This window comes from Pleurodeles waltl, chromosome 6 (assembly GCF_031143425.1).
Source record: "Pleurodeles waltl isolate 20211129_DDA chromosome 6, aPleWal1.hap1.20221129, whole genome shotgun sequence".
NCBI classification, from domain to species: Eukaryota; Metazoa; Chordata; class Amphibia; order Caudata; family Salamandridae; genus Pleurodeles; species Pleurodeles waltl.
In genome coordinates, this window is record NC_090445.1 from 192,266,201 (window position 1) to 192,280,738 (window position 14,538).

Here is a 14,538-nt window from a genome sequence, read left to right on the forward strand (position 1 = left end):
TGTTAGCAATGGTCATGCATTTGGCAAGAACACCATTTCCCCAAAACCTTTTCTCGAAAAACAAGGAGAGTGAAGGAGTACATGGATGAGTCAAAGGAGGGCCTGGTTGAGAATGAGGGGGGGGAGCATTATAAGCATGCCTTTGCTTGGGTGCACACGTTGTATTGGATGGTAGGGGGAATGAAAATGTTTAACTCTATTTACTGTTATCTTAGTATAATGAGGGAACGGAAGGAGCAGATGAAAGCATGCATGAGTGGCAATGCGGTGACAAGAGAAAGTAGTATGGTAGGGCATGGAAAGAGACTCAAGAAGTTCGAAACAGTGCTACAGAAAGTGTTAGGGGCCTGGAAATAAAGGGAGATATAACCGGATGTGACGAGCAACTAAGGAAGAAGAATCAAAGACATGCCAACACACCTGATTCAGGGGGAAACTCACAAATCTGTCAAGCTTCATGTTGGAGAGGTTTCTCAACCTAGAGGTTTTAGGTTATGGGAACCTAATTTGTTTTTAATTATGTTCAGTTTGAGGTATGTTCCATACAGCCAGGCTTGGATGAGAACAAATCAAACCTGAGTAGAGATTTTCATCTAGAACCATGTGTCATTGGCATCCTACTTGGTTTTGATTAAGGATGTATCATGGAATACTCTGACAGACTACCTGCAAAGGTTGAGGGTGCCGGGAGAGGACACACCACAAGTGACTGCTGCAAGTTGGGGTTTGGTGATGATTAGAGAGATAAGAAGAAGACCACTGAGGTACAGTGTCTGTGAATCCCATGATCTTTGATAAGATGCTGAGGAAGGCTTGATGTTCGAAAGTGTTAGGACTACTTAAAGACCAAGCTGGACCTCGAGACAGGGGTGCTCACTATCACTGATGCAAATTAAGTTCACCAATACAACGATTGTTGCCTCTTAGTGCTCCAGAATATTTCTAAGCCGGCAATCATAGAGTAGATAAGATTTTTTATTTGGTCCTGCAGTTGGATAGCTTCATTTTTCTCCAATGGCCACATTTAGGGCCTCATTCACAAGGCCTGTGGTGCAGAGCGGCCCAGCAGGTGCCTTTCCCCTTCCTGCGCTCGCCCACATATTGCTGCCATGTGCCAACGCAGGCACTCTTGCACCATGGTGCAAGAAGAGCCGGATTTCCAAATAGGCAAAGTAGGCACCAGCCTATAGGCCCCACTCCTTTTAAGGGCCCGCGACAACTGATCAAAATAATATTGATTTGATCTTGAAGGAAAATTGCAATCAAGCTTTCTTAAGTTGTTTCCAAAAGGTAGAAAAAAATGAATCAACTCAAAGAAGCAAAAACTTTACAGTAAAGACTCTATGGAGAAAATATTGTATTAATGTAATATACCCATTGACAACTTAAACTACATAAACCATAGACATCAGATTCACATAACAGTTTGTCTCTTAAAAGCACATCTTCTGTCAACTGTCAGTTAGTAAAAAAAAAACTGGTACAAACTACGCATGTGTAATGTTTAGTTTTGTGTAATAAAATTGGTTTATTAACATTTTTAGTTGGTAAAATTTAAAACGTATTAGGACATAATTTGCAAGGGGGGGGCACCAAAAGTTCAACTGCCTGGGAGCCTTCAGAGGGCTTAACCCGGCTCTGGGTGCAAGGGTGCCTGCATTGTGGGGATGATTGTTTTTGAGCAGGAAGGGGCACCTTCCTGCACAAAAACAATTACACGAGGCTTCTTCCTTTTTCTATGTGAGCTACACAATGCAGAACACATTGAAAGAGGAAAAAACGGGGGAAAATAAACATATTTCTCCCTGTTGCGTCACTCTTACGCCACCCCTGAGGTGGCGTAGGAATCGGACACATTCCCAGGCTTGTAAATCTGAGAGGGCGTCAGATTCCTTTGGGTTCCATGGGTGTTGCGTGGAGAACACCCCACGCAACACCCATGGAACGCACCTTTCATACAGTGGTATGCGTGAAAGGGGGCATATTTACAGTCCCATGAAAAGCCACGGTTTTGTAAGTTTGGGCTGGCACGCTTCATCACTGGAGCGTAAAAAAAAAATTACGCTACAGTGGCGCAGTGTGCCGCTAGGGCCTTGTAAATGGGGCCCTTAGTGTTTGATATTTTTTATGACCACTCAATTTGTACTCCTTTATATGGCTCGCTCAGGTTTTCCTTTTCTGTGTACCTTACGATAGCTTTTATTTTCTTTTTTGCTCTGCTTCCTCTTTTAATATCGTTGTTTCTTCGAAACTCTCATATTTTTCTCTCTTTTGCTTTTCTCATTTATTTTGTCACTCATGCTCTGTCTCCCTTTCTTCCCACCTGCCTTGCTCTTTCACTGCTCTTTATTCCTCATGCCCAGTACTCACAGGATTTCTTTTTTACCCGTAGGACTCAGGCTCGCAGCTGTTAAAAACAGGAACAATGTCTCGCAAAGCGAGTGTGAAATCATCAACTCAGTCTCCCGGATCTCTGGGGTGAGCGCTTTAGCCCAGCGTGGTTGTCTCATATGAGCTGGAGGTGAGGCCCAGGGGGCAGTGATAGTCCATAGTGAGAGTGGGGACCAGAGGGTTTAGAGCTGGAGGAACATGTCCTGCCTGTGCAGGTGGGTGGAGCACCTGTCCTCCGGGTTACTGACAGCACCTGGCCCTGTAGGGGCCTAGGATCACTAGTCCGTGGCGGAGAACCAGCCTACCTAGGTCAAGGCGCGATCTTCTGCCTAGCTCAGTGCGATCCGCTTAACGTTTCAAAACAGGGAGTCTACACTGACCTGAGCATCTGTCTCACCACATAATTGGGAACGCTTGATGAGCCCTAGTCTGTCCTGGCCAGAGCATCTGTATCACCATATAAATGATAGTGCCTGTTGAGCACCAGTCAATACTAACCAAAGCATCTGTCTTGACACATAAATGAAAGCACCTGTTCAGTCACAGTCTACTGACCGGAGCATCGGTCTCACCATATAAATGAAAGCACCTGTTGAACCCTTGTCTATGCTCACCAGAACATCTGTCTCTCCCCATTGATGAAAGTGCCTGTTGTGCTCCAGTCTGCACTAACCAGAGCATCAGCCTTGCCACATAAATGAAATCACCTGTTGAGCCCCAGTCTGTAGTCAGCAGAGCATCTGTCTCACCACATAAATGAAAGCGCCTGTGGAGTCCCAGTCTACCCTGACCTGAGCATCTGTCTCGCCACATAAATCAAAGCACCTATTGAGCCTGTCTACACTGACCCGAGCCTCTGTCTTGCCACATAAATGAAAGTGCCTGTTGGGCTCAAATCTATATTGAACAGAACATCTGTGTCACCACATAAGTCAAAGCACCTGTTGATCTCCAGTGTACACTAACCAGAGCATATGTCTCACCAAATAAATGAAAGCACCTGTTGAGTCTCAGGCTGCAGTCATTAGAGCATCTGTCTTACTACATAAATGAAAGCGCCTGCTAAGCCCCAGTCTCCACTGACCCGAACATCTGCCTTGCCACATAAATGAAAGTGCATGTTGAACCCAGAATCTACACTGACCAGAGCATTTGTCTCACAACATAAATGAAAGCACCTGTTAAGCCCTAGTCTGTGCTCACCGGAGCATCGGACTTACCACATAAATTAAAGCGCTGGTCGAGCACCAGTCTACACTGACCAAAGCAACTGTCTCACCACATAAGGGAAAGCACCTATTGGGCCCCAATCTATGCTCACCGGAGCATCTTTCTCACCACATAAATGAAAGCACCTACCGAAGCATCTGTGTCACCACATAAATGAAAGCACCTGCTGAGCACCGGTCTACACTGACCAGAGCATCTGTCTCACCATATAAATGAAAGCGCCTGTTGAGCCTCAAGTCTATACTGACCGGGGCATCTGGTTCACCACATAAGTGAAAGCACCTATTGAGCTCCAGTCAATACTGATTGGAGCATCTATCTCACCACATAAATGAAAGCGCCTGTTGAACCCCAGTCAATACTGATTGGAGCATCTGTTTCACCATATAAATGAAAGCGCCTGTTGAGCCCCAGTCAATACTGACCGGAGCATCTGTCTCACCACATAAATGAAAGCGCCTGTTGAACCCCAGTCAATACTGATTGGAGCATCTGTTTCACCATATAAATGAAACCGCCTGTTGAGCTCCAGTCAATACTGACCAGAGCATCTCTTCCATGAAAGCTCCTGCTTGACCAGGTGAGGAAGAGCGCCTGCCTCTCTAGGTGAGTGAGCGCAGTTGTCTGTGCAGGTGCAGGAGAGTGCACTATCTGTCCAAATATATTAGAACATCTTTATGTGTAAGTCACCGAGCGCTGTTAGCAGCTCAGGTCAGCCTCATTACCTGTCAGTCCATCTCAGCGCAAGCATCTTTAGTACAAATGAGTGAAAACACCTGTCTGTCTACATGAGTTTGTCACCTATGTACCGGTCTAGGTTGCTGAGAGAGTCCCCGTGTACCTGGGCTCGCAGGAGTACATTTGCACTGTTAGATTATTGAAAGAGAGAACCTGTCTGCTTGGGTTACTTAAATAGTACCTATCTCTCCAGTGAGTCAAGCGTGCCTGTCTGTCCGGATGAATTCGAAGGCAGTTCTTTTCAGGTAGTACGAGAGCACCAGTCTGGCCAGGTGAGTGAGGGACAGCTCCTTGCAGGTAGTAAGAGAGCACCAGTCTGGCCAGGTGAGTGAGGGGAGAGCTCTATGCAGGTAGTAAGAGGGCATCTGTCTAGCCAGGTGAGTGAGGGGACTGCTCCTTGCAGGTAGTAAGAGAGCACCTGTTTAGCCAGGTGAGTGAGGGGACAGCTCTACGCAGGTAGTAAGAGAGCACCAGTCTAGCCAGGTGAGTGAGGGGACAGCACTATGCAGGTAGTGAGAGGGCAGCTCCTTGCAGGTAGTAAGAGAGCACTAGTCTGGCCATGTGAGTGAGAAGGCAGTTCTTTGCAGGTAGTAAGAGAGTACTAGTCTGGCCAGGTGAGTGAGGGAACAGCTCTATGCAGGTAGTAAGAGAGCACCAGTCTGGCCAGGTGAGTGAGGGACAGCTCCTTGCAGGTAGTAAAAGAGCACCTGTTTAGCCAGGTGAGTGAGGGACAGCTCCTTGCAGGTAGTAAGAGAGCACCAGTCTGGCCAGGTGAGTGAGAAGGCAGCTCTATGCAGGTAGTAAGAGAGCACCAGTCTGGCCAGGTGAGTGAAGGACAGCTCCTTGCAGGTAGTAAGAGAGCACCTGTTTAGCCAGGTGAGTGAGGGGACTGCTCCTTGCAGGTAGTAAGGGATCACCTGTTTAGCCAGGTGAGCGAGGGCACAGCTCCTTGCAGGTAGTAAGAGAGCACCTGTTTAGCCAGGTGAGTGAGGGGACAGCTCTATGCAGGTAGTAAGAGAACACCTGTTTTGCCAGGTGAGAGAGGGGACAGCACTATGCAGGTAGTCAGAGGGCAGCTCCTTGCAGGTAGTAAGAGAGCACCTGCTTAGCCAGGCGAGCGAGGGGGCAGCTCCCTGCAGGTAGTAAGAAAGCACCTGTTTAGCCGGGTGAGTGAGAGGCCAGTTCTTTGCAGGTAGTGAGAGAGCACCAGACAGGTCAGGTGAGTGAGGGGACAGCACTATGCAGGCAGTAAGAGAGCACCTGTCTAGCCAGGTGAGTGAGGGGACAGCTCCTTGCAGGTAGTAAGAGAGCACCTGTTTAACCAGGTGAGTGAGAGGACAGCTCTATGCAGGTAGTAAGAGAGCACCAGTCTGGTCAGGTGAGTGAGGGGAGAGCTCTATGCAGGTAGTAAGAGGGCATCTGTCTAGCCAGGTGAGTGAGGGGACTTCTCCTTGCAGGTAGTAAGAGAGCACCTGTTTAGCCAGGTGAGTGAGGGGAAAGCTCTACGCAGGTAGTAAGAGAGCACCAGTCTAGCCAGGTGAGTGAGGGGACAGCACTATGCAGGTAGTGGCAGGGCAGCTCCTTGCAGGTAGTAAGAGAGCACTAGTCTGACCAGGTGAGTGAGAAGGCAGTTCTTTGCAGGTAGTAAGAGAGCACTAGTCTGGCCAGGTGAGTGAGGGAACAGCTCTATACAGGTAGTAAGAAAGCACCAGTCTGGCCAGGTGAGTGAGGGACAGCTCCTTGCAGGTAGTAAGAGAGCACCTGTTTAGCGAGGTGCGTGAGGGGACAGCTCCTTGCAGGAAGTAAGAAAGCACCAGTCTAGCCAGGTGAGTGAGGGGACAGCACTATGCAGGTAGTAAGAGAACACCTGTCTAGCCAGGTGAGTGAGGGGACAGCACTATGCAGGTAGTAAGAGAACACCTGTCTAGCCAGGTGAGTGAGGGGACATTACTATGCAGGCAGTGAGAGGGCAGCTCCTTGCAGGTAGTAAGAGAGCACCCGTTTAGCCATGTGAGCGAGGGGACAGCTCCTTGCAGGTAGTAAGAGAGCACCTGTTTAGCCAGGTGAGCGAGGGGACAGCTCTATGCAGGCAGTAAGAGGGCATCTGTCTAGCCAGGTGAGTAAGAGGACAGCACTATGCAGGTAGTGAGAGAGCATATATCTATCCAGATGAATTACAGGACAGCTCCATGTAGGTAGTGAGAGAGCACTTGTCTGGCTAGCCGAGGGAGAGAACAGCTCCAGGCAGGTAGTGAGAGAGCACCCATCTGTCCAGATGAATCACAGGACTGCTCCATGCAATAATCTCCACAGAGTAGCAGAAACAGAAGGCCTCTCAGGAGGGAGAACTTGTATCATTACAGCAAGCCAAGGACCAAGGGCTGAATGACAGTAGAACAGGAGCAGACCTGTTGTTGATTTGTCTGTGTTCTTACTCTGAATACAGGAGGAGCTCTCGGCCCCCAGATCCCGTCCATCCTCCCGTGGTTCCAGAAGGCAAGTTCTCCACAGGCTCCTCTGCAATGTCATCCAGGTAAGGTCAAAGTTCAAAGTAGTGGTGTCAGTGGATAGCACAGAGAATTATTCTTCACTAAAGTTACAGAAAACAGAAGTAACTCAAAAGTAGAATTTTCACTGCGTAGATGCCTTACCTGAATATAATATCACATGAAGTGTGCTATTAGTATGACAAGTCTGGCAAGAACTGGCAAAATAAAGAACATAGATCTATGTGGCACGATTTAGTGTTGCCGCGCTTTACTGTTTTTGGTGACATACGTAGGATTATTCATTGCCCACTCCTGTTATTCTGGTGAGGCACGGTTTGTATTCCTTAGATTTACCTGCAACGTTTTACCCCACAGACCGTGGGGAAGTAAGTATTCCTACAATCTTTATCTTTCCCAGGATATAGTTGGCAATTCTTCCCTCTTTATAGTGCTGATTCGTCAAGGCATGTAAGAAAACCAGTAGCGTGGCCAGTGTGACAGGGACCCCCCCACCCCCGGCTACTGTTTTAATTATAAATTACAAAAATAATCAGAGTTCAGTGAGCCCTTTGGGCCCCAGTGTTATCGCACCTGGTGCACCAATGGAGAGCTAGGCCCCTGAAGACTAGGTGAAGTAGTACTACAGGAGTATGTCACATATTCAGAAATGCCTCTGTGACTCAGCTAAAGGGAGTAGCCAGAATATCCCCCACTTTGAACCAAAGCCCTTATGGCATCAAGCAAGCGAAGGGAGTCACTGCAACCCTCCCCAAAAGAGCTTGCTTGTCTCTTCCATGTCTCTTTCATCCAAACATCTATCAATTCATCCTTTCATCCTTCCAACCACCCGCATATATCCACCATTTAACCTATACATTCTATCATCCATTCAGTCTTTCATGCAACATTTAGCCTGTCACCATTCTGTCCATCCATCCACTCATCCATCTTCAAACCTAGCCATTGCCTATCTATCCATCCTTTCACTCAATCATCGTCCTTTCATCCATACATCCTACATCCTTTCAATCATCCAGCCATCCCTTTACCCCTTCCATCCATCCATCCACCCTTTCACTCCATCCATCCTCCCTTTCACTCATCCATCCATCCACCATTTCACTCAGCCATCCATTCTTTCATCCAGGCAGCCATCTACTCTCCCTTCACTCATCCATCCATTCTTTGACTCGTCCATACTTTTACTCATCCATCCATTCAGCCTTTCACTACATCCACTCATCCAACCACTCGTCAATCCATTCATTCACCCTTTCACTCATCCATCCACCCTTTAATCCAGCCATTCATCTACCCTCCCTTTCACTCATCCATCCGTCCTTTCACTCACTCATCCATCCAACCTTTCTCTCATTATCTATCCATTCACCTTTTCACTCATCCATCCATTGGTCCTTCCTCCTTTCACTCATCCATCCTTACATCCAACCTTTCACTGACTGAGCCATGCATCTATGCATCCACGCTTTCACTCATCCATCCATTCACCAATTCACTCACACATCCATCCTTCCACTCACTCACCGTCCTATCATTTTACTCTTATTAGGAGCCTTTGACTGTCGAGTTGCAGACAGAAGAGGCCCATCAAGACCCCACCCCCGCTGTGACAGTTGAAGCAGGCAGTTAACGACCCCCAGACTCAGCCCCTTAGTTTGCGCATTCAGCTGCATCAGCCAGTCTCTTTTCCAAGCTCTGATTAGTCTGTCTATATTGAATGAGTATTTATGTTTTGGATTTTTTAACACAGTGAGGTGTTCTGTGATTTTAAGGTGATATGTAAGATCGGGACACAGTCACTTGCACAATGCTTTACGTAGTGTAAAAGTCTATTTATTTAGGACAGGATTGCATCTTATACATAAACATTGTATATTCTCAACTTCAAACTCTAACTTTAAAACCCCACACTTTGAAACTTCTCCCCAGTCCTCATTTTCACTCATTCCCTCACTTTGCCTCTGTTCACCCATCTTCCACTTCGGTTCACCCACACATCCCCCTTTTCCTGTCATCCCCTGCCTGCTTCCGGCATCCCCCATGCTATCATCCTTCACCTGCTTCTTTCTGCCCCCTGGAAGGGTGGCCAGGTCAGCATCTGACCCTCCACCCTCCCCCATCTTCTTCCACACATACCCCTATCAGCAACCTGCCCTAACTGGCGTCCCCCAACATCCACACTTTCAACACAATAACCCCCCAAGTAGGTACCCATCCGCATGTAGGGCAGGTGGGTGGGCAAACTTCCTACCACACGATGGGCTGGCACAGAAGACGCCGGTCCCTCCCTTCCCCAAACTATATAAGGGCTCCCTTATTCCCACGCACCATACCACCAATCCTGTCCCTGTGCGCCACTTCCTTCCTCCCAAAAGCCCATGTGGAGAGACTAGACTGCACCTGCTCTCCACGGGACCCTCCATCAGGACACAGTCACTGACACAATGCTTTATGTAGTGTAAAGGGCCATTTATTTAGGACAGGATTGCATCTTATACATAAACATTGTATATACTCAACTTCAAACTCTAACTTTAAAACCCCATCTTTTTAAACTTCTCCCCAGTCCTCCTTTTCACTCATTCCCTCACTTTGCCTCCGTTCACCCATCTTCCACTTCAATTCATCCACACATTCCCCCTTTTCCTTTCATCCCCTGCCTGCTTCGGGCATTCCTACGTTTTCATCCTTCACCTGTTTCTTTCTCCCCCTGGAAGGGTGGCCAGGCCCACATCTGATTCTCTACCCTCCCCCATCCACTGCCACACAGCACAAACCCATTAGGCATTTTACTGCCCCACCCAAGAGCCCACTGCAACATTGCAACCTTACACCTTTTCCTTGAGCCACATCTTTCCCCCCAAAAAATCACCCACAATTAGTCGCAGCTCTTTCAGGTAATATGCATTGCCCAGCACTGATAGATGCACATCATCAGCCCTAAACAGCCCTGCCTCCTCCTCCATAATGTCCTCGTGCTTCAACACCTTAATACCATGAGGGCAGCAGAAAACCCTCATTGACCTGTTGAGCTTCCTCCGAGCTCTGTCCATAGCCCATGCTTCATTGCCCCTCTCCACTTCCTTCTGGGTACAAACTCAGCCCAAACTAAGCAGGTACAATGCATCTTCTGACAAAGCAACTCCAAATCCTGTTGAATATGTTGCAGTAGGGTGAGCCTCGAAAGTTTCACCAGGTCATTTTCCCCCAGGTGCAATAGCAGAAGATCCTGGCAACCCCAATTTGGCATCATTGACATTAGAAAAGGAAGCAGGTTACCCCACCTCATACTGCTATTCCTCCACAATAAGACTTCATGATTATTGCCACTCGGCATATTTCGTTGCCTAATGTATGAACGAATGACCGACCATCCAAGTGACCATTTTCCTGCTCCTGAGGCCTGTTACGCGACCTGCAAAAAAGAACAAACTTTAATAAAACCCCTACAAAATCCCCCTGCCCACTTACATAACAGCCCTCCCCTTTTATGCAGCACCCTCCCCCACCAGTCAAGGCCTCACATAGCGCTCGCAGCATCTAGACCTCCATCTACCAATCCATCTAATCTGGGCCCAGCCCCAACCCAGCTGTGCTGCTGCGGTAGCTGCCCCTATTCTGAATGAATGAGTCCCATAGCACTGGGCCCTTCTCCCGATTCGTCGCAGCTCCATCCGCAAAACAGCCAACAACTGAAAGGCTGTGACCTTCTTGCCACTCGAATGGCTAAAAACACCAGCCTAACTTGCACCCACATGTGAATGAAAACCGATCCACTCAACCACCGGACAAGCAGCTTTATCACCCCCTTTCTACAACCAGACTCACTTCCCCTATCCCAACTGATCCATCTTAGACTTTCTAAGCCATATGCCCAAGTGCCCCCCCCAGGCATACATCACCCGCTCTCACGCCTAAGGACCTCCCTACACCCAAAAGTTCAGACACCCGAAAAGCCTTGAAAAACACCCACACCATGCACAATCGAAACAACGTCAGCTCACGAGCATCTGTGCAACAAACTGGCAGCGTATGCAAAAACTCCAACAACAATTGAAATGTAATGGGTTCCCGCACCTCTTTGCCCAGCCCCGCTCTAGTTCTACCCCACCCTTTCAATATTCTGCCCAGAATATCATCCCTAGCTGGGTCCCAACCAAAAAGCAATTTTTCATAGAAAGACACACCAGCCAACTTGCCCCGAATCTTAGCAGGAGATAAACCTTTTGTTATCGAAAACACGAAATGCAAAGTACGAGACTGTGGCATGTCCTCACTCTGTACCTAAGCATCCCCTTCAAAACTTTCGAAACTCTGAAATTCCAACCATGCCACACAATAACTTCTCCAAGTGTATTCCACTAGTGACATCTCCACCAGCCCATTGATCATCACGCCCCCCACTCCTAAATGTTTGCCGGGACTGCTGTCTGGTGCCGCTCTGCTCCTGGTGTCAAGCTGCGAAAACGGTGCCATTGTGAACGAGACAGGGAATCTGCAATAGCATTGTTCACCCCCAGAATGTGTACTGCTTTAAATATGACATTCAACGATAAACATTTGAGCATGAAACACCTCAATAAACGCAAGACCCTCAGATATTTAGCCCTCTGTCTGTTCACCAGTTCTAAAACGGTCATGTTGTCCACGTGAAAAACTACCGTCCTGTTGGCAAGTTCGTTCCTCCCAAACAGTCAAGGCCACCAATAAAGGAAAAAATTAAAGAAAAGCAATACTCCTGCCCCCTATGTCAACCAATGTGCTGGCCACTGTTCCTCACACCACCTCCCCTCCCAAAAGAGACCAAAACCAGAAGCTCCGGCTGCATCTGAAACGATTTGCACCTGCCACATCGTGTCCTTCTCCCTTAAGATCATGGAAACCCCATTGAACTGTATTAAGAAATTCTCCCACACTCTGACGTCTTCTCCCATCCCCACCGACACTCGAATCTATGATGCGGGAGGGAGGGGCCGAACATGGCCAAACCCAAGCACCTGCAAAAAGTTCTGCCCCCCAACCACCCTGCATGCAAAGTTAAGGAAACCCAAAAGCTGTTGCGCCATGTGCAAATCAATCTTGTGCAAGGACGGGACCTGCTGCAAAAACTCCAAGATCTCGCCCACTTTTCCACTTAGCAGTCGAGCCACCAATGCTTCTGTGTCCAGTTCAATCCCCAAGAAGGTCAGCACACAACTGGGGCTCTCAGTCTACTCAGGAGCCAACAGAACCCCCATCTCCCTGGCCAGTCTCTCAAAACCTGCCAATGCCTTCCCACAAGAGTCAGAGCCAGCCTTACCCACAAACAGGAAATCGTACAAGTAATGTGTCACCTCACGATGTTCACAACCTTTCACAAAAACCCACTGGAGGAAAGTTCTAAAGGCCTAAAAAAGCGTGCACGAAATGATGCAGCCCATTGGGAGTACTCTGTCCACAAAAATCGTCCCATCCAGCTGCATGCCCAATAACGCAAAGTCCTCAGAATGGATAGATAGGAGCCGAAAAGCTGCCTTAATGTCGCATTTTGCTAGCTCAGACCCCCTGCCACACCCACCTGGTTGCAGTGTGGGGTCCAAAAGGGGGCTGCCCATATCACAGAGTCCAGCTCCCCTGCCCTGGGCCCCCAGCGTGTCCTCATCCTACCCCTGCACAATAGGCCCCAACAAGGCCAAAACAGTCTCGCCTTCGGGGGGCCCGCCCCACCCCTTCCCTCTCCACCCCTTCCCTCTCCACTTCAGTCTCAGCATGCCCCACTGAAAGGGGGCCTGATTTGGGGTCCAGGGGTGGACGTGCTGCGTCCTCTCTCCCCGGCTGATTCCTTCCTCCTCTGCCATTCGGGAAAATTGCAGGCTGCAATTGCAGCCACAACGCCACTAGAGGCCGCGTGCACCAGGCGCAACATGCCGACCCAGGTATGGTCGAGCATGCCAGGCCTGAGTAAATTGGCACAGCTGGCTTTGCCTAAGACTCAAAGCGCGGCCCGCACCGCTGCGGAGTCATGGCCTTGAGCCATGCCGCTTATAAACTTAATTATCCCCGCCTACCTACACTACGGAGAGGGGACGGACTGGCAAATGGGGTGGCGCGGAAGAGGCCTGTCCCTCCCTTCCCCAAACTATATAAGGGCTCCCTTATTCCCACCCCCACGCACCATACCACCAATCCTGTTCCTGTGCGCCATTTCCTTCCTCCCAAAAGCTCCAGTGGATAGACTAGACTGCGTCTGCTCTCCACGGAAGCCTCCCTTCTAGTTTCTTGTGATATCCCAGATGTGCATTTCTACACATTTAAAGTTTCTTTAAGGCCTCTTCTAAGTGACTGTCCCTTCTCCTGTCATTCATTATCTATGTATGCTTTCTGGTGGTCTTTACAGGATTGCAGGATTAGAAAATAATATTCCAGGGATTATTTGGAGTGTCCTTGTCACTCTTCTTAGAGCCCGCGGCAAGATGGCCACACTCTAGTGCAGCTACGGACTATCTGTTAATAATCCTGCCATCTGCCTACTAACTACCTGCCACGATACCGGTTTCTGTGAAGTTATGATGGGGGTGTCCTGTTACACCCCTGAACTGGTCGCCTTGTGGCTTGTTACCTCACATTTGCCTGCCCGAGACGGAGGACCATGTGGCGCAACCTGCCAGACGGAGGAGGTCAGTGCTTGAAATGGAAAAATAGAAGTACAGGTACTCTCTACCAGAGTACCTGCTTATTTCTGAAAAGTATTATGTTTTTCTTGAGAAGTGCAGGTACTCTAAAAATAAAAAGAAAGTCCACTGTGGGAAAAACGGCATACCATGAATGGCTACAGAGCCTGAGTGAACTGTGCGAGAGGTAGGGAGAAAAGAGCCTTGAAATCCCACTAAGATTTGCATTGCTGTGGCAGTTGTCTTGTAGTCACCAAGGGACGCAGAGCTCAATGATTATACTGCGCTAGGGGATGCGATGAGCCTCAACCATCCCCTCATTGTGCCAAACCTGATACAGCCCCCAGTGTATGAGATTGTTATCGTGGAGACAACTAAAGCACACATCGCTATCAGGATTGGTAAAGTAGACCGTTCACAGTCACGCCTGATGATGTTGTCCATGCACCTGACTAAGCCCACAGCGGAGCAAGAGACTGGCCCACAGGAAGCAACAGCCCTGAAATCGACACAGTAAGCTATGCAGCAAAGCCTCAAGTCAACTGATGGCAAAATAGACTCTTTAAATTTGCGTATTGACCACATGTCCACAAAGCTTGGTAATCAATCAGCCCACTTTTTAGGCTGTAGAGCAGGGTATCTCTACAGCAGAGGGTGACTTCAAAGCCATCAATCCAAAAAGCTTCAACATATAAAATGTACTCGCAGTCATCAAAACCAAGAATGAAGACCTAGAGGCATGCTCACATAGAAACAATCTATGCATCACAGGGGTCCCAGAATCCACCAACACTGGGAAAATGGAGACCTATGTTGAAACTATGCCTTCGGCACTTTTTGGCGCTGACAAACTATTGCCACTCGTGGTAATGGAGGGAGCACACTGGTAGTTGGGATCTCACCCACCACCCGGGACCCCCCCCAACCAATTATCGCAAAACTGCTAAATTACCGTGACCGCGACACAGTGCTCAAGCTGGCAAGAGAGATGGGCACCATCACCTACCAAGGCAATCAGC

At 48.5% G+C, this 14,538-nt stretch overlaps 1 protein-coding gene across 1 annotated transcript in view; it reads left to right on the plus strand.

Annotated features, from left to right (window-relative positions):
* ABI3 (ABI family member 3) overlaps positions 1 to 14,538 on the plus strand; it is a 230,943-nt gene that overhangs the window by 50,893 nt on the left and 165,512 nt on the right. Inside the window, exons 4-5 of the mRNA XM_069237784.1 lie at positions 2,393 to 2,478; positions 6,806 to 6,892. Of these exons, the coding sequence (XP_069093885.1) occupies positions 2,393 to 2,478; positions 6,806 to 6,892 (173 nt within the window). The remainder of the gene's footprint in view (positions 1 to 2,392; positions 2,479 to 6,805; positions 6,893 to 14,538) is intronic.